Raw genomic sequence first — 23,598 nt, forward strand, 5'->3', positions numbered from 1 at the left:
CAGAAGAGGTGCTGTGCCCTCCTGTCACCAAAATGTAGGGCTGGGGGTTGGAGGCACAGGTGGGATTCTTTGGGCACCAGTGTTTGGCCAGAGCAGCAAAGTTTGGGGCAGCGTCCTAAGAGAAGAGCAAGGATTGTGGAAATGTGAGAGGGAGAGAGAGAGAGGGGAGAGGAAAAGATCTGGAGTTGCTATTGAGAGGGGATGGAAGGAAATAGAAATGCCGAAAGGACCACAGACTTTGGCCAAACCTCCCAAAGCCCGAAGTTGTCCTTCTCCGGCCCTGCATCCCTCCTCCATCTCTCCCGCATCTCTCCCCTCCTGGGCTTCTGGGCCAACCTTCTATAAGAAAAGCAGCTCTTATACTGGGGTTCTTGCAGAGTTCTGGAGCAAATGGGCAGGAGGACACCCTTCCTTTCTACCTGCTTCCACCCACCACCCTTTCCCAGCTTCTTTCCCAGGTGGACAGGGGCAGCCCGGCCAGCTGCGAGGCAGGGCTAGTCTGAATGAGAGGAAAGAGGCCCCTTGTTCAGTGAGGTGCTGGGCACTCTGGGCCCCTGGGAGTGTTCTGCAAATGTCTCTTGTTCCAGCGCTTCCTGGGCTGCTTAAAGGGCCACAGTCCAGATGGTGTGGATCTGCTGAGCCCTGCACCAGGTGTCTGCCTGGCTGGGCAGCGTTGGGGGGTACCTGCAGCCCAGCCCCAGGATCTATGCCGTTCAAAGGCCCCTCCTGAGCTCCTGAGGATCAGGAGGGGTGCCCCTTGGCTTATTCTCATGCACCTGAGATCCAGGAGGCTTCAAAGTCAGTTCCAGCTCTGCCCTAAGCTGTATCCTCCTTCTGGCCCCAATTTCCACATCTCTTCTGAGAGGAGTTGTACCACGTGATGATTCATGAACCTGAACCAGAGGGGGAAAGCCCTCCTTCCTTCTACGCTGGGGGGCCAGCTCGTCTTCTATATCCCCAGCCTGTTTTCTTGTTTGAGCTTCTTGCCTCTATTCGGGTGTGACTGGCTGTCCTAACAACGTCTGGCTTCCGGGATCACTGTCCCTGTGCTGAGCTGCGCCTTGAGTTAGGAGGCAGGCTGGCTGTGGAGCCCTGCTTCTTCTAGAAGTTTCTCCCTGTCCAGCTGGAAAATCTCAGCAGCTTTGCTTGGGCCTGATCTCCACACGGTAGGGGGAATGGCCTTCTCCAAGGGATGGGGACGGTTGTAGGGAGAGTGTTAGGCTCTCAGGTATGAGACCTGACTCCCTGGCTGTGTGCTTCGAACTAATCACTTAGCTTCTTGGAGCCTCAGTTTTTACAACTGTAGAATGGGGATTAAGAATGTCCCCCTGGGACTTCCCTGGTGGTGCAGTGGTTAAGAATCCACCTTCCAATGCAGGGGACATGGGTTCGACCCCTGGTCTGGGAAGATCCCACATGCCGCGGAGCAGCTAAGCCCGTGCGCCACACCTACTGAGCCTGCGCTCTAGAGCCCACGAGCCACAACTACTGAAGCCCGTGTGCCTAGAGCCCATGCTCCGCAGCAAGAGAAGTCACTGCAGTGAGAAGCCCGTGCGCTGCAACTAGAGAAAGCCTGCGTGCAGCAATGAAGACCCAACGCAGCCAAAAATAAATAAATAAATTTTAAAAAGAAAAAAAAAGAATGTCCCCCTGACAGGGTCGTTTTGAAGGTTAAATGACATACTGGATGTGAAAGCGCTTGATATACGGTAAACCTTGATGTAATTATAAAGTATTATTTTAGCATCCGGCATTCATTGAATTCCTCTTTTGTGCCAGGCAAAGGTCTCTTCCGTCTTTCCTTTCCTGGGGAACTCACATGTTATCGGAGGAGATGGGCAGGTCAATAGACAGATAATCGTGATGTAGGGTGAGGAGCGTGGTAGTGGAGACATGTCCAAATGCCAGAGCAGCGCCGTGACTGTTACTGCTCTGCTCCTGCTCGCCCGTCCCCTCCCCAGCACACAGCTTGAGCTTCCTGAAACACGTCTCACTGTTGAACACTCAGTAGAGTCACGTTTAGAGTCTAAATTTGTTCACCCAGTGGATAAGACCCTGCAGGCTTAGCTCCTGGCAGTCTTTCCAGTTGCTTCACTTCTTGCAGTGTGTGCTCCATCATCCCGCAGACCACCCTCCCTCCCTCACCTTTGGCCTTCACACACGCTCTTGTCTGTGCCTGGACGCACTCTGACATCACCCCTCCCAGTAGCCTTCTCCAGTTTGTGCTTAGTAGCCCCCGTGTGCTTCTGTGGCTGCTCGTGCACGTGTGACTGCCTCTCCCGACCAGCACGTGGGCGTGGTGACAGCAAGGGCTGCTGATCAGCGCTGCCAGCCTTGGGGGTAGAACAGAGCATGTCTTCTCCTAGGGCTGTGTTCTGGCCATTTCTCTTTCAGCTCTCGGCGGTTTCTGATCGCCCTTCTCTGCATTGCTTTCTCCCGAAGGGGAAAGGAAAAGGTAGTTGCGGTAGAAGAGATGCGGGTGGGGGCAGGGTTGTCTCTGGCCACAGAGGACACTGGGGGACTTCTGCCAGTGCCCTGATTGTCCCTGAGACAGGAGACAGGCAGGGCCTGGGGGAGCACGAGGCATGGAGTCCAGAGCGAGAAGGCTGCCCAGGACCAAAATATGCAGAAATGACTCTGTGTCCTTGAGTCAGACGTTTCCAGCCACCCTGAAAAGTAAGCATGAGATGCCATTGTCAGAAGCGAATCACGTCAAAGGTCTTTTCATCCGCATTGGGTCATAAATCTGTCTGTCCCTCTGCCAGAAACTTGCCGTGTGTGAGGCTGCTTGTGAGACACCGGGAGGTCAAGGTGAGTGGAGCAGACACTGTCCAGGTGACAGGCGTGGAAAGTGATGATCCAAGCTGGACCGTGCAGAGAGATCAGTGCTGAGGGAGGCGTTATCTGCACCCCGAGGGTCTCGACGTCTGCAGGAGGGGTGACATTTAATTTGAACCTTGAAGGGGAGGTGAGCTTTGAGTAGCTGGGAAGAGACGGAAGGGCATTTCAACAGGAGAGCCAGGCACCTCCCAGGAATGGTAGAGGTGGTTTGGCTGGTGTTCAGAGAGCCCGGAGCCACACCTGCAGAGTGTAGGTGCCTCCAATGTGGGAGGCTTTGCAAGGTTTTGAGCAGGGGAGTGAAGTGACCAGGGTCCCAGTTTAAGAAGGTGAAATGTGTGGGGCTTCCCTGGTGGTGCAGTGGTCAAGAGTCCGCCTGCCAGTGCAGGGGACACGGGTTCGAGCCCTGGTCCGGGAAGATCCCACATGCCGCGGAGCAACTAAGCCCGTGCGCCACAACTACTGAGCCTGCACTCTAGAGCCCGTGAGCCACAACTGTTGAGCCCACGAGCCACGACTACTAAAGCCTGCGCGCCTAGAGCCCGTGCTCTGTGACAAGAGAAGCCACCGCAATGAGAAGCCCGTGCACCACAACGAAGAGTAGCCCCCGCTCGCCGCAACTAGAGAAAGCCCGCGCTCAGCAACAAAGACCCAATGCAGCCATAAATAAATAAATAAATTTATAAATTTATAAAAAAAGAAAAAAGAAAAAAAAAAGAAGGTGAAATGTGGCCGTGGTGTAGAGGATGGGTTGGAAGGGAGAGAAATTGAAGATTGAAAACCATTACACTGAATATGCATCAGGCGTCAGGAATCCAGGCACATGGTTATCAGGGCTTCCTAAGGCAGGGAGTGGCAGAAAGAATGAATGGTGAGACAGAGAGACTTCAGTGAACTCCACAGGGTCAGGCGCCATGAGGACAGATGTCTAACCGAGAGCCAGACATGTAGTAGGTGCCCAGTAAACAGAGAGAGTCAGCGGGAAGATACTATGAAGGAAGAACAACAAATGACAACAACGGGGCCTGAGGTTAGGAGCCCGGGATCCTTGAGGAGAGTGGGGAGCCCAGGAAGAGGAGCGGGTTGGTTTAGTCCTGTTGGGTCGGGAGCGGTCTGATCAGGAAGTGTGGGCACATGGGCCCTGGCACACGGGCGTGGGAACTTGGGCTGTCCCATACCTGCCGGGGGTAGTGAGGTTAAGGTCTCTGTGCTCTGGGCCTGCAGCCCCATGTCCTGAAGGGCTCCAGCCCTTCGTCCACCATTTCCACCTACCTAGAAGCTGTGCCCAAGGAAACCCACCAGCACCACTGCCTCACAATGCTAATAATAGCTAATGTTTACTGAGCACTTTCTGTGTTCTAAGTGCTTCTCTGTCTCCTTTGATCTTACAACATTCTGTGAGTTACGTTCTATTTATCATCTCAGTTTTGTAGTTGAGGAAACTGAAGTTCACACAGCTGGTAAGTGATGCAGCTTGGATTTGAACCCCAGGTAGATGGCTCTGGAGCCCTTGTTCTGTGGCACTGCCATCCATGTGAGGATGAGCCAGCCACCTCTCACAGAGGGAAGGAGTCATGTGGAGGCTTAAAGTACCTTTGGCACGTACCTGGGGATTGAAGGGCAGCTTCCATGTAATATTCAAGGATTGGAAGGGACCTTGGAGGTGTCTGGTTCATTTTACAGGGGGGGAACCGGGGCTCAGAGCATTTGCAAGCGTGCTCTGGGTGACATGGTTGATCATAGTTGAATGATGGGCCAACATGGGTGTCCCAGTGCCCACGGGAGCTGGATTGTCTTAGGCAGGCGGGAACCTCACGCTGCCTGCCCTGTCCTACCCCAGCCAGACCTGAGCTGAAACGACCTTCCTCAGCCTTGGCCTCACTTTCTTTCCTTCTCATCCTTCTTCCAGATCGACAAATATCTCTATGCCATGCGGCTCTCTGATGAAACTCTGTTAGATATCATGGCTCGTTTCAAAAAGGAGATGAAGAATGGCCTCTCCCGGGATTTTAATCCGACAGCCACAGTCAAGATGTTGCCAACGTTTGTAAGGTCCATTCCTGATGGTTCAGGTGAGTCTCTCACCCAGAGATTGGGCTCTGAGGGCTGAAAGCTCTGTGAAGCCACCCTTCCAACTTACATTCATTTGTTTGTTCATTCATCTTTCATTCATTTACTCATTCATTCACCATTCCATCCATCTGTTCTCCCATCCATCCATTCATCTATCCATCCATCAATCCAATGTATGTTCATTGAGATCCTACCATGTGCTAGGGGATACCATGGTTGGACCATGCTGACCTGCCTTCATCCGCCTGACTGTCTAGTGACTTATGGTAAGAAAGTGTAGCGTTTATGGATCTTACAGATGCTATGTGAGTTACTCTTATGTCTTCAGAACATGAATGGCTCCAGAACAGATGAAGAGTTCATGTTAGGAGAATCTCTCCATCAGGGCACCAAGGCCTCCTTTTAGTACCCCAGTTAAGTAGCGATCCTAGCGGCCAGGTGGGTCTCAGACTCGGGGGGGAGACTCAAGTCCCCATTTGTACAAATTTCATAGATGCTAAGCCAAGGTAGCCCCTCAAGCAGAGAAATGGTGAGAGGAGTAGGACTGGAAAAAAAAAAATTATCCTGTTGGTCTGCATCGTGTGGCTTATGCCCCACAGTGGGGATCTGGGGGCTCCCTGAGGATTGTCAGTACCCCCTCCCCAGGGAGTGGCCTCAGCCCCTGCTCTTGGCAGAGTGGAGGCTGGGAGGGCACAGCCTGGCCTTGGCCTGCTCAGTGGAGGTCGTTCTGTCTGGCTGACCCAGGGGTGGGTGCTGTGCCTGCCCCAGCTTAGCGCACGCACAGGAATCCTGCTCTGAGCCGTGTTCTGTGCTGTAGGCTGGGGTTCGCCTGCTTTGTGAGAGGGAGGGAGACAGATCATGAAAGTCAGGTTTCTCTTAGGGTTGTGAGTACATAGCCTGAAAGTACGGCCCTTACAACACTCCTGCTGTTGTGTTTCTTCCCTACTCTGGGGACTAGTTTAAAGCTGTGACTTGGGGCATCTGATATGGAGCTGACAAAATGGACATCAGGAAAACTGCAGCTGTTGCGGCTGATGTTTATGAAGGGTGGGCGAGTGCACGGCTTGTTGGAGGACTGGCTGCAGTGGAAAGGTCCTGCTGTGCCTGCAGCCGGCCTTTAAAGTCCTGAACAAGATTGGGACACCTAGGAAGGGCGTGTGCTCTGTTTGCCCTGTGGCCACAGGTGGGGTTTACTTCATGCACACACACTGGTACTTATATCTCTGATGTTTCTTGACTGTTTAAAATCTACTCCACTTTTATCCTTTTGTTTTCCTTGAGGTCTTGGTGACCAGCAGTTTAGGTTTTTTTTTTTATGACTGCTGAAGAGATTCTAGCCATCAGAGTGACCAGACCGTGGTGTCCCCTGGGTTTTGTTCTGATGCCTCTGGCTTTGTAATTCGCTCCTGCTTTTTCCCAGCCCCGAATGGCATCCACATCCAGGAGCATTTGTGCCTTTACAGGGTTAGTTGAGTTCTGTAGGAGAGGTGTGGCCGTGCCTGCTGTCAGCTGAGAAAAGAGGAAGGGGAGGCAAGGTGGGGTGGGCAGCCCCCCAGGGCCCCTGCTCTGGCTTTGCTTGGAGAGCTCAGAAGGATGCCTTATGCCTGGGGGGCACCTGATCCTGTGTGACTGGCCCAGCGCTGGCACATCCCATGAGAGATGCCTTCTCTTTCATCCTGAACGCGGCTTGCAAACCAGCTCCCCTTCCCAGGACCGTGTGTCAGCAGGAGGTGCCCTCCCTCACTCTTTCACACACCATTTCCAGGGTTGAGGGGCTCAAAGTGTGATCCACATACACAAATGGCTAGTAATCTAGCCATTTGTCCCCATTAGTTACTCTTTAAAACAGGGCCCAAAACTCATCCTCATTTGGGAAAGACAACATTCTGCAGCCCCCTCTTAGAGATTCAAAGCAGACACCAACCTATTAAAGGCCCTGAGCAGTCCTGCAGGAGAGAAACCTGTTTAACCCGGCTACCTGCCTTTTCCCCAAACCTGTTTGATCTTTCCCCCCAACATCTATTACTATATTTCATCTATTTTGAGACACCTTTTTGTTTGAGTCCTCTGAAATCAGCAATGCATTGTACAATAGTTGCATCTTTAAGTTATTATTGGCAGTATTTTTTTCTCTTTTCGTATTACATAAAATAATGATGTGTCTACAGTCAGTGGTGTCTTAAATGTGATGACATATGTGGTAATTTGCCCATGTTGGGAAACACTGTCCTAGGGTTTGTGAAACTGGAGCCAGCAGCCTGGGCCCCATGCCTCCTTCTGAGCCTTTCTTATCTCCAGCGTAGGTGGGGCCAAATGTTTAGGGCCTCTTGGGAGCCCAGAACAGTGCTGAGAACAGAAAGAGGAGGAGGGGGAGGGGGAGGGGGGAGGAGCAGGAGGAGGAACCAAAGCCCTGAACCACAAGGGCCCACCCTCCTATGCATGAGGCCCTGGGCCCCCCAGCCTTCCCCTACCCTGCCCACCTCTGTGCTCCTTGGTGACTGTTTCTTCTACCCTGCGTTAGTTTCCCATGCTGCTGTAACAAAGTACCACGAACTGGGTAGCTTTAAATCAGAGTGAATTATCTCACAGTTCTGGAAGCTAGAAGTCCAAAATCAAGGTGTCAGCAGGGCCACGCTCCTTCTGAGACACTGGGTTGAATCTTTCCTTGCCTTTTGCTAGCTTCTGGCGGTGGCTGTCAGTCCTTGGCATTCCTTGGCGTGTAGTAGCGTCTCTCCAATCTCTGTCTCTATTGTCACATGGCATTTTCCTCTTAGAAGGATACCAGTCAGATTAGGACCCACACTCATGACCTCCTCTTAACTTGATTACATCTGCAAAGACCCTATTTCCTAATGAGGCCACATTTACAGGTACCCAGAGTTAGGACTTCCACATATCTTTTGGGGGGGCCACTGTGCAACCTGTAATACACCCTATACTTCTTCTTCCTATGACTGTTCCTAATATTCACGGGTGGGCTCAGGTCATGTGCCCAGGGGCCCACACTCCCCTCGGAATGGTCGCTACAGCCCCACACAGACATTGACATGGATACCAAGGCCTTGGATCCCTGACCCCAGTCCGGCCCCTGCCCCTTTGTGATGGAAGTGCCTCCAACCAGGAGGTCCCCTGGGGTAGCTGGAATGTAGGTCTCCTTCATAGTAAACCGTGGTGCTAGTCCCTTTTCACAATGTTAATTACTGCTTCAACTGTATAATTAGTCAGAGACAGAATTAGTGGTAATCCCAAACCACCAAAGGATAACTTGGACTTACCCAGGTTGACAGATGCCCCTGCCCGTCAAGTGGTGATGTGACTTCCAAGTCAGAGGGAGAAACAAACCTTTCCTTTCCCGCTGACCTTGACCCTCATGACTGGACTCAGAGTTTTGAAACTCTACTGATTTTTTGGAAATGTTATCAGCCCATTTTTATTAATTTTTTCCCCTTTTGACGATTTTTATGGGCAGTGGTTTTTCTTTAATTGCTCTCCAGTAATCTACACACTAGGTTTAAAAAAAAAACAAACAAACCCTAAAGTGACTTTTAGCTGCCGCATATCCTTTCTGGAGTGGGAAAGGTATGAATAATATATAAAGAAGAAAGATATTGAAGCCTTTTTACTCCGATGACTTGGCTAGACAGAAACCCTTCTTCAGAGCTGCCCAGTCGGGGATAGGTGCCTAGCTGCGTCCAGCCTGCCTCAGAAGTCCTGGCCAACACTTTGTCTCACTTGTGAAACCTCCCCTCTTTTCTCCTCTTGTCATTTATCACTCAGGATATTGTATCCATAAATACCAATTAGATCGTAAGCTTCTCAAGGGTAAATTGAGTTGAACATTTCCTTGTTTCTGTTTCATGGTTCCTAGCAGGCTCTTTGCTCAAAGGTTAAGTTAAAAATGTTTGATTTGCAGTGTGGTCACAGTTAAATTCTGGGGGCTTAAAATATACTACTTTCCAGCCAAAGGAAGGAAAATATTTCCTTTTTCCACGGCATTTGGGCTGGTCACTTACCTTTCTCTGCCTGTTTCCTTATCTGGGAAGGTGGTTGGATTGTCTCAGAAATTCTCTCCATCCATGAAATCTCCTGAATGTCTAGCGTTCTGGGTGGGTTTCTGACGAAGGTGTAAACTCTCATCAACTAGCTGGATTGCAGACAGGAGGGAAGGCTTTGTGTCTCATGTACAGAATTAATTCATGGAGCAGACCAAAGGTAGGCATTTCATGAAAGCAGAGTTTTTGTTTGCCCTGTATTCCAGCGCAGGTCTGGACTCAAGAGAGACATCTGTCCCCGTGTTTGTTTTCCATTATTTGCTGGTAATAATGGTTGTCATTAGAAAGTGGAGAGTTGCCGGGGGCCCTTCAGATGTTTTGTTTAATGAGCCTTCTCTAGAAGAGCAGTTCTTCTGGCTTCAGTGGAAATGGGAAATGTGGGATGAAGTCTCAGCAGCGGCCGACAGGAAGGTTGAGGCCAAAGATTTGAAGAGGAAGTTAGAGGGAAGCCAACTGCTGCAAAAAGAAGCTGAACTTGAATTTAAAGGAAAAAATAAAATAAAATAGAAACCCAGAACACTGGATTCATCTCTGGCTCTGCTGCTTATTATCTCTGCGACCTTGGAGAAGTCACTTAACTCTCTAAGCCTCCATTTCCTCATCTGTAAAATAGGTGTGACCGTCCTGCCCTGCCTGCCTTACAAGGCTGTCAAGAGGATCAGATGACAGTGCTTTGGAAACTGCAAACCACCTTGAGAGTTACAGGGGGTCATTGTTCTCCTGATCATCATTGTAACTTAATAACCGACTTTGTAAGAATTCTTTGGGAGGCCCCTTCCCAGCTGATGCCGCCAGTCAAAGGACCCCCACCCATCAGACCTAAATGTGTAGGTCTAGCCCTGGAGGAAAGAGTCAGAGCTTTTCAGAATTCACTGGCATCCCTGTGATGTTACAGGGGGAGGAGGCAGGAAAAAGGGGGAAGCAGAGGCAGGCTGTCTCATCCCCACCCCAATATCCGCACATAATGTGGACGAGCCCATAGGCTGCAGCTCTGGTGCCTCTGCAGCAGGGTGACTGGACACCACAGCTCTGAATGGGGGAACCAACTGACATAAAGGGGAGGATAGATCCTTTATGGAGGGCAAGTTGGTATTTGGGGGACTCATTGCCTAATAAAGAATATTGAACCCAGAAGCCTCTGATTGTAGCTGAAAGAAATCTAACTCAAAGTTGTATAAGCAAGAAAGGGAATTCTAGGTTCACATAACTGGGAAATGGAGTTGTAAGTTGGCTTCTGTTGACAGGGACTCATCTGTCTCTTATTCTTTCAGTCTTTGTGTCGGCTTCATTCGTAGGCCACCTCTCCCTTATGGTGGCAGAGACAGCCCTGGCAGCCCTAGCTGACACCTCACCTAAGAACTAGAGGTCCCAGAGGTGGTCTTGGAGAGGGTAATGATTGGCTGACGTGGATCACTTGCCCATCCTGAACCAATCATGATGGCCAAAGTGGGGGACTCTGGGTGCTCTTGGGTCACACATTGGTTCCCTGGAGCTGGAGTGGGTGGTCAGCCCCACCCCCAACTCAGGTGAAAACCAGGAAGGGTAGTTATCTAAAGAGGTGCTAGACAGCAAACAAAGCTTACCGGAAATCTTGCTGCCCTTTCCAGAAGTTGTTCCTTGGGGTCCTTTGCCTGGCAGAGGATAGGACTGAACAGACCATGCATTTAACCCAGGTAGTTCTTATCAAACTAGCAGCAAACACGTACTGATTTGCAGGACTCAGTACTGGGGGAGGGAAGTAAGCATGTTAAATTGCCCTGGCCTTCAAATGCTTATCATCCAACTGAGGAAGATAAGCCATATATACCTAAAAAATTAGGAGCATCCCAGTATTTGCAAGTACATGAGTGACTAAGGAAAGGGAAGGGCCCTGGCCTTGCCACAGGCGTGACTATGAACAAGTCATTCACCTGGTTTGGTTGGAGCTTCCTTATCCATAAACCGAGAAGGTAAGTTAATATTTGTCTCGCATTTCCTGAGGTGCAAATGTGATTTACAGAAGAGATGCCAACTGCCATTTCTTTTAGCAATCACAAGCACACCCTGGAATCAGGGTCACTGCTCAGGGAAAGATCAGGAACTACGCTGGGCTTAACAGTGACCTCTTGTAAAATGCCTTCAGGGAAAGGCCCCCCTCAAACCCATCAACTCCCACTAGCAGGTGTGTGGAGTATGCAGTATTTAACGTTGTCCTGACATCTTAAGGCCGCCTTTCTGGTCTCCTTCTCTGACCCTAACTCCTTGGAACCCTACTGACCTGTGTTTGTGTTAAAAAAAAAAAAAAAAAAAAACGGGAGCAGTGGAGAGCTGGGGTGGGACAGGGGTCTTGCGGAGCTGCAGAAGTGTGGGCCAGCCCCATGCACCCTAAGGCCAGGTTCCTTCCCGACCTAGAGGCAGCTGAGACCATTTTCACTTATCTTGCTTGAAAACTTCAGGCCTGGGTCCTGCAAAGGTGCTGCTTGAAACCTGATCCCTTTCTGCATGAAGGGCTGAAAGCTCTTACCCGATGTGTGTTGACACTGACACCAATAAGCAGGAGATGCCCGACCATCACCTGGAACTTGAGCACAAGAACCTTTTACTTAGGCCTTTCATTCAACTGAAAATGAGACTTTTGACCCGGCTGGCAACTGAAAAATTTCCCAAGCTATTGTTTTTAAGTTATGATGAAAGCCAGTGTAAAACATGAAATAAATAAATGGTTTTATTTTTTGAAAACCATTAAAACAGTAAATAATTAAATTAAAATGTTGTTAACAAAATAAAAAGTACCCATATTTTCATCCTAGCACGGTGTTTGCTTTTGTGCCTATTATTTCCCTATGCACAAGTGGTTTATAGTTGCTTACCGGAAGGAGTTTTCATTATCTTCATTAAAGATCAAAGCAAAAGAACAGAGTCAGAAGCTGCAAGGAATCGTGGATGTTGACGAGACCCCCAAAGAGAGATGTAGCTGTTCCTGATGTGCTGAAGTCTCACTTTGATGCTGTCCTTGGGGATCCTTGTCCCCGAGGTCTGTCCAGGAGGCAGTTTTATCCAACGGTTATGAATTTGGGCTTTGGATTCAAATTCTGGCTCTGCCACTTACTGGCCGTGTGCTTTGGCAAGTTACCTAATCCCTCCCAGCCTTTACTTGCTCATCTGTAGAACGGGGATCATAATAGTACCTATTTCATTGGGTGGAGAGGGTTAAAAGTAAAATGAGGCATATGAAGTACTTAGCGACTGGAGTACAGAAAGGCTCAATGAATGATGGTTAAATAAAGTGCTTTTGGTGTTCTGGTAATTCTTCCTCCTGAGAGGAAGCACCTCATACCAAATTCATTTTTCTAACTGAGTAGTAGTGTAAGCACCATAGGGGTTAGAATTCTGATGGGAGCCCAAAGAAAACCCTAAACTGATTTGAACAACCTGTAACATCAGGGTCAGAATTTCCTACAAAGCTATGACACCTGCTTCCCAGCATTCTCCCTTGGTCTCTTTCCTTTGGACCATAGAAGCAGTTTTTGTTTGTTTGTTTTGATTAATTAACTTAGTTATTTATTTTTGGCTGCGTTGGGTCTTCGCGAGCTTTCTCTAGTTGCAGCGAGCGGGGGCTACTCTTTGTTGCGGTGCGCAGGCTTCTCATTGCAGTGGCTTCTCTTGTTGCAGAACACAGGCTCTAGGCGCGCGGGCTTCAGTTGTGGCTCGCGGGCTCTAGAGCACAGGCTCAGTAGTTGTGGCGCACGGGCTTAGTTGCTCCGTGGCACGTGGGATCTTCCTGGACCAGGGCTCGAACCCGCGTCCCCTGCATTGGCAGGCAGATTCTTAACCACTGCGCCACCAGGGAAGTCACGATAGAAGCAATTTAAAAACAACGTCATCATGGGGATTTCCCTGGCGGTCCAGTGGTTAGGACTCCACATTTCCACTGCAGGGGGCACGGGTTTGATCCCTGGTCGGGGAACTAAGGTTCTGCATGCCACATGGTGCGGCCAAAAAAACCCCCCCAAAAACAGTGGCATCATGTGGTATATCTATACAGTGGAATATAACTCAGTCGTAAAAAGGAATGAGGTACTGATACATGCTACAACATAGGTGAGCCTTGAAAACATCATGGTAGATGAAAGAAGCCAACCACAGGGGACCACATATTGTAGTCCACTGATATGAAATGTCCAAAATAGGGAAATCTCTAGAGACAGACAATGGATTATTGGTTGTTGGTGGATGAGGGGGTTTGGGAAGAAACGGGGAGTGACTGCAAATGGGTACGGAGTTTCTTTTGGGGATGACGGAAAATTTCTATAATTAGATAGTGGTGATGGTTGCGCAACTCTGTAAATATACTAAAACCCACCAAAGTGTACACTTTAAAATGTGATAGGTGAATTATTTCTCAATAAAGCTATTATTAAAAAAAAAAATACCAACCAACCAGCGGTATAACTGCTTCCTGTTTTATGAACAACAAGCAAGGCTGCCTTGAATGAATGAATGGGCCACCCACCCTTGTGATCAAGCAGCTACCAAGCATTTATTGAGCTGTCCTGGGTGCCAAGGGCAGATGTAAAGAATCCTAAGTTGTGGTTCTTCCCTCAAGGAGCTTGAGAGGGTAAGAACAGAAATTCAGTGTGAGAAGACTTTGGTTCATTCATTGATTCCTTTCCACCCTCATTAGTTGAAGTATTTGTTGTGTTCTTACTGTATGCCAAACAACCATTCTAAGTTCCAGAAATAGAGCAGTGTGTCGGAGCTTAAAGCTTGGTAGAATCAAATACAAAGATGGCGTCAGCTTTATAAAAGAAAAGCTGTTTTTTTAAAAAAGCCAACCACTACTTAAGAAAAAAATTAAAGAGCTCAAGGGACCCAGGATAGCCAAAACAATCTTGAAAAAGAAGAACAAAGTTGGAGGACTTTCACTTCCCAGTTTCAAAATTTCAAAGCAGTAGTAGTCAAGACAGTGTGGTACGGCCATAAGGTTAGACATATAGATCAGTGGATCAAAACTGAGAGTTCACTATGTCAATTACATCTCAATAAAACTGGAGAAAAAAGAATGGGGAGTCCAGAAATACCCATACATTTATAGTCACTTGATTTTTGACAAGGGTGCCAATGAGGGAAAGAGTAGTCTTTTCAACAAATGGTGCTGGAATTTGACAGGGGATATCCACATGCAAAAGAATGAAGTTGGACCTCTACCTCATATCATATACAAAAATTAACTCAAAATGGATCAAATACCTAAATGTATGACCTAAAACTATAAAACTCTTAGAAGGAAACATAGGTGCGAATCTTTGTGACCTTGGATTTGGCAATGGATTTTTAGAAATAACACCAAAAGCACTAACAACAGAAGAAAAAAGTAGATAAGTTGCACTTCATCAAAATTAAAACCTTTTATGCTTCAAAAGTCACCATCAAGAAAATGAAAAGATAGTGAGACAGTGAGAATGTAACATCAGAAGTAAAATTAACAGATTTTAATTGATTTTGGAAGAGAATGAGTGAGGGTAACTAGGGTAAAGAATATTAGATAGTGGCTTAATGGTTTGGAATCTTGCCCATCATGGCCTCCTCCATTGGTGCTGTATCATGGTCGTGGCATACGGTCCTGTCATCTTTCTCTGTCCCACTGAGGTCCACCCCAATCACTGCACACATTGGTCTTCACGAATATAACCGTATCAAGCCAGTTTACTCCTATCTGACCAAGAGAGACTTCTGTTAAAAACATCCCCCGCGGGCTTCCCTGGTGGCGCAGTGGTTAAGAATCCGCCTGCCAATGCAGGGGACACGGGTTCGAGCCCTGGTCCTGGAAGATCCCACATGCTGTGGAGCAACTAAGCCCGTGCGCCACAACTACTGAGCCTGTGCTCTAGAGCCCACGAGCCACAACTACTGAAGCCCGTGTGCCAGAGCCCGTGCTCCGCAACAAGAGAAGCCACTGCAATGAGAAGCCTGCGCACCACAACGAAGAGTAGCCCCCGCTCGACACAACTAGAGAAAGCCCGCGCGCAGCAACGAAGATCCAACGCAGCCAAAAATAAAACAAATAAATTTATTAAAAAAACAAAAAAAATCCCCCGGGTGGAAAAACACAAGTGTCCAGCAACAGATGAATGGATGCACATACAATGCAGTATCATCCAGCCTCAAAAAGGAGTGAACTACTGATACAGGCTATAACGTGGATGAATCTTTGAGACTATGCAAGGTGAAATAAGCCAGACACAAAGGGACAAATACTGCATGATTCCGCTTACATGAAATATCTAGAATAGGCAAATTCATAGAGATAGAAAGTAGAATCGTGGTTGCCTGGGACTAGGGACAGGGGAAATGGGGAGTTAATGCTTAATGGTTATAGAGGTTCTGTTTAGGATGATGAGAAATTTTGGGAATGGTGGTGATGGTTGTACAACAGTGTGAATTTATTTAGTGTCAGTGAACTGTACACTTAGAAATGGTTGCAGTGGAAAATTTTATGTTATGTATATTTTACCACAATTAAAATAAAAAAATCCCCCGGGGAATCAGTGGAGCTCTGGACTAGCTGGAATTGGTGTCTGAGCTGATGGGGAAGGAACCCAAGGCATGGAATTGACCTCAGATGTAGGGTTTTCTCTGACTTGAAATGCTGTTTTTGTCTTTATGGATAACATAGCCATTTGTGAAAAAGGGTAAGAAATTAGAGAAAGATGGGTAGGGCTTGGTACTTAAGTCCATACTTCCATTCTCCTATAGTCGGGAGTGCGCGGGACTGTGTGAAGCTGTCTATCTAGGGACGCCCGGCTGGGAGAGGGTTTCTCTTGCCCACTCTTCCAGGCGGGGCAGTGGTCCGATGGGGTCTGAATGACTCCTGCTTCTGGCCGAAAGCACAGCGCGGTGGGGCCAGACCCTGTTGAGAAGCGGGCAGAGCATGAGACTTTCCCGGAGCACTTGAATCTGATGTGATACTGTTGTCTCCCTAAACAGAAAAGGGAGATTTCATTGCCCTGGATCTTGGCGGGTCTTCCTTTCGAATTCTGCGGGTGCAAGTGAATCATGAGCAAAAACAGACTGTTCATATGGAGTCCGAGGTTTACGACACCCCGGAGAACATCATGCACGGCAGTGGAAGCCAGGTGGGTCCCTGCTCCCTTCTGATCAGCCCCTGTGGCCCCAGCATCAGGCCCCAGGGTACCTCCAGGAACCAGACCCCAAAGCACTGGGAGTCCATCATAGGCACGAGTGGAGGACTCTTGGGTGGAAGAGTGTGACTGCCTGAAGAGACCCCACCATGTGCGTAAACTGGTGGATGGGAGGGGGCTGCTGGGACTCTCAGGTAAGGGGTGCGAAGAGGAGGCCCAGCAGGTAAATGCATCGATTCCCTAAGGATCCTGGGGTTGGTTCCCCAGCAGAGGGGTAGCAGAGCCCTTGGGTGAAAACCCTTCTTCCAAGCCATTGTCGTCCTCACCCAGTTCACCAAAGACCCAGGCCTCATAGGTTATGACTGTCACCTTGTGGGGCAGCAGGAATCTGAGCTCATAGCCCGAGGGCTATTATAAAGGGCTCCTGGCTACCCGATTTAATAGTCTTCTACAAGTCCTTGGCCCAGAAAGCACCGAGGGCAAGGCCTTGCCTGGAAAGTCACCATCCCTTCCTCTCACACTCGTAACCCCTGCCAACGGAAGGGCTGCCTTCCTTTGCTGGTCGAGGCTGTGGGCATGCTCAGAAGGGCCTGTCCACCCTCCCTGCTTCCCCATCTGGTCGTGGTGGGTGATGGGCCGAAGGCTCACTGAGGACCCTGTGATCAGGGTGTGGGCAGCCCCCGGTCAGGTTTTCAGTCATTTCCGGGTCCTGTTCTACTCCTCACCCTCTCCTGTAGGTGTTCTGGCCACTCCCATTTGAAGCTCGCCTCCTGAGTCATGGCCTTTGTCAGGATATGTATTATTCAGAGCTTGCCAAATATTTGCTTTAGGGAGGGTGTGTTCATGGCAAGGTTCATGACTAAGTTCTCCAGAAAACGTATTGGTTCTGGGCTGGACTTTGAGATGAGACCCAGAGCCTTCTCTTGGCTCCACTTTGTTCCTAAATTAACGTGGGTGGGACCTGATGCAAGCTCTCTGCCTTTTCCTTCTACGAGAGAAAAGGGCTAATCCCGGCCTTTAACCTACTGCCGCCGGGTTGGGTTCAGAGCTTTTCAGACCATGTCACGGTGAGCATTGAAGGGGACACTGTCCCTAGGACAGATGGGCCACTTTTCAGTCAGCTGCTGAAAGAGTGCATCACTCATTTGATGGCCCTGCCGGGAGGTCCCCCTGCCTATCCCTCCATTACTGGGCTTCAGAGACTGGCTCATTCATCCAGTGTGTGCATGAAGGCTGCCAGCAAGTAGGTCTCCTCGTCCTGCCCGGTGGTTGCTGCGTTGTTCCTTTATGCAGGTGGCCAGCAGCCTCTGGTTGGCATCCTGCTCTCTCCATTTGCCAAAAGTACTGACCTGTCACTCTGTTCCCCATGGTCTTTGGGTCGAGCCACCTCTGCCTCTTGCTTCTCCATTGGGACTCACACCCTGTGCTGCAGACATTCCTGTGTGCTTTGGCCTGACCTTTTAGGAGCAGGGTTTATAAATTAAGGGATGCCTCCCACCTCAGGTGCACACTTCCTGCGTCACTTCCACAGTGACTTTCTTCTTTTTTTTTTTTTGGCCGCGTTGGGGCATGTGGGATCTTAGTTCCCCAACCAGGGATCGAACCCACACCCCCTGCAGTGGAAGCGCGGAGTCCTAACCACTGGACCTCCAGGGAAGTCCCGTGACTTTCTTCTTATTGCTGCCTCTGGGACCTTGACTCTTCCAGCCTCTGTCCCCATCTTCCCAGCCCTGGGATCACTTTGTTTCCTGCTGTTTCTTCCTCTGTCCCTTTCAAGCAGTCTGCAGAGAAAAGATGGTGATGATGATGATGATAACGATAATGTTATATTGTCATAGCAAAAACTTACATAGAGCTTGTTATGTATGTCACTGATCTAAGCACTTTATTTGGATTAACTCATTTAATCATCACAACAACCCTATGGGGTGGGTATTATTATTATTCCCATTTCACAGATGAGAAAATTGAGGCTTAGATGTTAAGTAACCAGCCCTTTGGGTCACACAGCACATAAGCGATAGAGCTGGGATTTGAACCCAGGCAGTCTGGCTCCAGATGTTACAGTTTTAGCAACATGGGACACTCATAGGCTAGGTTTTGTCTTTGTTTTAAATTAATTAAAAAATTAATTTATATTTTTATGGAAAATGTTTGATGGTGTGGAAATGTGAGGGCTGTGGGTAAGGAGGAAGGTCCAAGTGATTGAGGGAGAAGGTTAGCAGTAGAAAAATAGGGGTGAAACCGTAACCTCTTGTCCAGAAGTTTGGTGTGAGGTTAGCAATAAGTATTAGTGGTCCATTTTTCTGAGATCTCTTATCGACCTATCGAATATTCTAGTAAACCAAGGGCCCCATTTTGCCCATGAAGCAACTCATACTTATAGACTGTGAATTGTGCTGAATTCTTGGGGTTGTGATCTCATCTTCTGTAACGTACAGGAATTTTTGCTAGATTTTTAAACCTTTTATTCAAAATAATTTGAAACTTACAGAAAAGCTTTAAGATAAGCACAAAGAGCTTTTTATACCCTTTATCCAGATTTCCCAATTAACTATTTGCTTTATCCTTCTTTCTCTCTTTCTCTACATAAGCACATACACACACACAGACGCAGACACACACACACACAGACACACAAGGTATCTCGAAAGTTTCAGTGCAATTTTAAGCTTTAATAATTTCAGAAGCATAAATGCAACCTTCTTAAAACATCACTTATTTAGTTTTTGGAATTTTGAATACTAAATAAATAATTTAAATTTATTTAAATTATATAAATGTACATGTTGTCAGGAAAGAAAAAAAAAAAGTTTTTTAGACACTAAAATTTTGCGTGCCGAGAGGCTGGGTAACTTCCCTTTCTGGCTGGTCACAGACGTGGGTTAGCCTAGGGGAACGCCCCTGGGTTGGGGACATTTCCTTCTTAGCAGAGCACTAAGGGGTGGGTGTGTTTGGCTTGAATGGGGGCGGGGGGCTGCTTCCAGCGCCCCAGCCCTGTGAATCCACTTCTGCGGCTGAGCTCTCCCTGCCTCTTCCTGCCCACAGCCTGCCTTCCTTCCTTCCGCCCAGCCAGCTCTCTTGAGGGCCTGGGAGCCTGGAGCTTCTGAGTGCAGATGACGTGGGGCGAGCTGACGGGCTTAGTAATGGGTTTATATTGCTCAGAAATGTAGGTCGCAGGAAGTTTAGCTGGGCTTCTCCGGGGAAGGTGGTCATGTGTCTCCTTAGTCAGTCGCCGCTGTAGCCATGACCTGAGTAATAGTGACTCAGGGACAGAGACTCCCAAGTCAAAACTGACAATTTTTCATTTACCTTGGCAGGAAAGTCAGACTGTAGAGCTGGGTCAAGGACACCTGGGGAAAGATGGGGCTAGGTCTCTCAAGGAGACCCTGCACAGTGGCTGTGAGGGCGGCAGTGATCCCCTGGCCCGCAGAGGCCCCCGTCCCCCAGCCTGGCCCCGCTCTGGCCTGGCCCTTGGCTGGACTCCTCCTATACAGTTTATCTGACGTTTTGTTTTGGTTTCCTCTACCCCGTCAGTCTGTCAGGGAGCCCCGGCAGATTGGCCAGGAGTGAGTGAACCACAACCTCGGTGAAGAGGCCTCCTCTTCTCCCCTCGAACTACAGCCCTGGGTGGGGAGAGGGAGTGGGTGCTGCTTGTGGTCTAGTTTTGTTTCGTTTTTGAATTCAGGCTGGAATCAGAAAGCTGTGGATTCTGGCAGGTGGTCCTTGTGCCCTTCCCCCGCTCCTCCCTGGGCTGGTCCCTTATTCCTCCATAGCCCTTTATCCAAAACATACCCGCACAGACTGGGGACCAGCCCCCTCCCCTGTGTTTCTCCCCAAATCCCTTTAGATGCGGAGGGAAGAGAGGGAGAGGGGAGGGGACCTGCCCCCTCCTCAGGCATCTGGGAGGGACCTACCCCCATGGGCTTCGCTCTTTACTGTGGGCTCTCTCCCTGACACTTTTGTTAAAATCGAGCCTGAATAAAACTGTAAGTTTAATATGGGGGGAAAAAAGGATACCCTGCAAATAAAGCCTTCAGGCAGATGACCTTGTCTGGGAACATGGGCTGGGGTTGCTTCCTGTGACCCTGTGGTTTGGCTCTGCCAACACTGCCTTCTCTGGGCTTTGAGGAGCTCCATTAGCTGTGTCAATCCCATATACAAGGAGGTCTAGTGGTCTGTGTTAGATGACAGCCATGTGAAAAAAACCAGAGAGGTTACCTGGTCTGTGGCATATGGTTGCCGAAAGAGCATATATATGCTTTGGTTACATTAATAGAGGTATAGAGCCAAGGGAAAGGGAGGTTCTTAGTTCAACTAAGCTTTCCTCTTGGTCAGAACACATATAAAATATTATATTCAGTTCTGGATACATTTTAGAGAAGAGGGGAGGTATTGGAGAGATCCAAAAGATTGCCTTAGAGGTGGCGAGTGTCCCGTCATTGACAGTATTCACGCAGAGGCTAGGGAAACAGCGTTCTGGGTTCTTCCTAGTGGAGTCTAAGATACGTATACATATCCCGGCCACATGTTGTGAAGCTGGCAAACTTAAACTGCAATCCACTAAATAAATTGTGGTATAGTCACACCATGGAATACTGTGTGGCAGTGAGAATCAACAATCTACAGAGACACACAACGTAGATGACACACACATAGTGTAGAGGAAAAGAAGGCAGACACCAACGAGTGCACACTGTTGTTCCATTTATACGTAGTAGACAACCAGGCAAAACTAATTGAGGGTGGCTGAAGTCAGAGTGGCTGCCGATTGCCCTTGTGGGGTTGGGTGGCGGCAGCAGTGGCTGCACGAGGTGGGTGTCTGGATGCTGATAACATTGTGTTTCTCGATCTGGGTGCTGGTGACACAGGTGGGTGCAGCTTGTGAGAATCCAGTGAACCCTATACTTAGGATGTCTGCACTTTTTTGCATGCATGTTATACTTGAGTAAAAAGTAAAAATTTGTTAACCTGAAGATTCTGAAATCACGCAAGTGGGCTAGAGGCTAGGAATATATATGTATTACGTGGAGCTTCTGGAATTGACAGAGCGAGGGAGATAGAGATGGAGATAGAGATACAGAGAAGGGGCCAAATGGCCACTCCACCTGGGTGGCTGCTGGTGATCTATGGCCTGTGTGTTATGGACGATGAGCTGGTTTTCTCTTATTTTTACATTTCCTCAGTACCCAGATAATACATCTTAGTGACCACTGAGAGGCCAGTTCTGTGTGAAGCCTTTAAAAGGCTTCCTAAGCCGTGGTGGCCCATGAAGCAGGCTCTTTTCAAGGGACTCTTCTTTGCCAGTCACACACAGTATGGCTTTCCTTTTTACTTTGGCCGTGCCGTGAGGCATGCAGGATCTTAGCTCCCCCACCAGGGATTGAACCTGCGCCCCCTGCAGTGGAAGTCCCCAGCATGGCCTTTCATGCAGGGCCACTGGGTGCCTTGGGTATGGGCAGCTGGGGTAGCCGTGCTCCTTTCTGTGTGGGGCAGAGAATTGTTCACATTTTTCCTGAAATGCTAAGTCCCCTTCCTCCCTCCTGACTGCTCTCTTGTGCTTCCTCCAGCTTTTTGATCATGTCGCTGAGTGCCTGGGAGACTTCATGGAGAAAAAAAAAATCAAGGACAAGAAATTACCTGTCGGATTCACGTTTTCTTTCCCTTGCCGGCAATCCAAAATAGACGAGGTAAGACATTCTGGGATCATAGTGCTCCACAGAAGCCCCATAGGGGAAATGCTAATGAACCCTTTCCCTTGACTACTTTTCCCTTCTGCTTACAGGATGGCTTGTGTATCTTGTATTTTTTAGAAATATTTGTAGAAATTAATGTAAGGTCATGATAATCATGTTTATTTTCTAATTGCTTTAATTATATATGTATTTTTGGAGACGAATCATGGTATTTGTGGCCATTAGGTAGAGAGGACCATTTCTTAAACTCAAGCAAGTGAAGGAAAACAAAGTAGGTTTAGTGACCTTTCACAAGGCCAGTTTTTGGTACGAGTTTCCCTTGCTTTTGAGAACTGAGGCTCGATAGCCACACTCCCTGGGCAGAGACAGGGTGAGACACCCCTCCTCCCACAAGGAGAGGTGGGAGATGGCCTGGGAATGAAGCGACAGTGCTGGCTGTATGCTTGTTCATCAGTGGCTGTGGCCCGAGTGCCATCCCTGTGTGGGCTGGGCTAGGCCCTGGGAAAGAGCTGCACGCAGACATGGCCTGCCCCCGAGAGGTGCAGTCTTTCAGGGAAGGAGGCATTGCAGAAGTGGAGAGGGAACATCCTCAGGGGCACAAAAGCCCCACAGGGCAGGGCAGATGTGCCTGGCAGAGAAGGAGCCAAAAGTGTGCCCCCCACCTGCCAGCCTTGATTCCCATCCGGAGAGGGCTTCCTAAACTGGGCATGCTTCCTGCCAGGAAGCCAGTGGATCACAGGCTCTAATTACCCATCTGGAGGCCTGTGCCCACTCCTCAAGGCTGCCCGGGACCTTCAAGGTTGTCCAAATCTAGACCAGCTGCCTTTTTCCACAGATGAGCAAAGTGGGCCTCAGAGGAGTTGGGGAAACTGCCCACAAGGAAATGGGCAGAAGTGGTGGGAATAGGATCAATCTCCTGATTTCCAACCCACGTTCTTTCCACAATACCATGTTCTCCGAGGGTTTTGGAGGCCTGAGGGTTGAGGGGAAGAAAACAGAGTGTCCAGGGGCTTTTGGAATGCCTGGCTTGGCTGCAGGCTGCTGCTTGCCCTTCCCGGTGCATCCTGCAGGCTGTGTGGCTTTCAGAGCGCGGGGCAGCCCAGTGTGGAAAAGCTCCCCATCACTGCGTCACCCCGGAGGCTACAGGGCCTGAACAGCAGCCCCTCCCAACCCTGCCGCGTTTATAGTGACTTCCTCCATTCGGAGGCAAAGTCAAGTAGAACAATTTTTTTTCTTTTCTAGTATCCTTGATTAAAAAAAAAATACAGACGCAATATGTAAAACAATTGAAATAATATAAAGGTATAAAGCAAAAAGTAAAAATTCCTACCCTTCTACATTCCCAAGTGAATTGGATGTCTGTCCTTAATGTTTCTCCATTAATATACACAGAGAGATGGATCATATTGTATAAATTGCAGTGTCACCGCTTACAAATGGCGGTTAAGTTCCAAACTTGGGGAAGACGCATGAATCATACGTAGTCAGTGTTATCCTTTAATCTCAGGACGTGGCTCTTAGAAGTTCAGTAGCCAAAAATTATCTTAGCATTTTGTTTCCCTTCCCAATTTGGCTCTGACAAAAGTTCATTGGGGCTGTGGAAACCAAGGTCTGGTTTGAAAGTGCAGAAAGGTGATCAGGTAATAACGGCATTTCTCTTGTTCTCTTTTTTTTTTTTTTTTTGCGGTGAAGGAAAGTGCAGCATTTATTGCAGGGTACCAAGCAAGGAGTCCAGGCAGCTAGTACTCCCCAGTGGCTTTCAGGGAAAGGTTTTTTAAAGATAGGGTGAGGAATAGGGTTGCAGGGTGAGTGACCAGC

At 48.7% G+C, this 23,598-nt stretch overlaps 1 protein-coding gene across 1 annotated transcript in view; it reads left to right on the forward strand.

The window, feature by feature from the left end:
* The window catches only part of HK1 (hexokinase 1), a 70,040-nt gene that overhangs the window by 13,828 nt on the left and 32,614 nt on the right, over nucleotides 1-23,598 (forward strand). The window contains exons 2-4 of the mRNA XM_068547720.1: nucleotides 4,748-4,910; nucleotides 15,930-16,078; nucleotides 21,655-21,774. Coding sequence (XP_068403821.1) covers nucleotides 4,748-4,910; nucleotides 15,930-16,078; nucleotides 21,655-21,774 — 432 coding nt within the window. The remainder of the gene's footprint in view (nucleotides 1-4,747; nucleotides 4,911-15,929; nucleotides 16,079-21,654; nucleotides 21,775-23,598) is intronic.

This window comes from Eschrichtius robustus, chromosome 7 (genome assembly GCF_028021215.1).
Source record: "Eschrichtius robustus isolate mEscRob2 chromosome 7, mEscRob2.pri, whole genome shotgun sequence".
NCBI classification, from domain to species: domain Eukaryota; kingdom Metazoa; phylum Chordata; class Mammalia; order Artiodactyla; family Eschrichtiidae; genus Eschrichtius; species Eschrichtius robustus.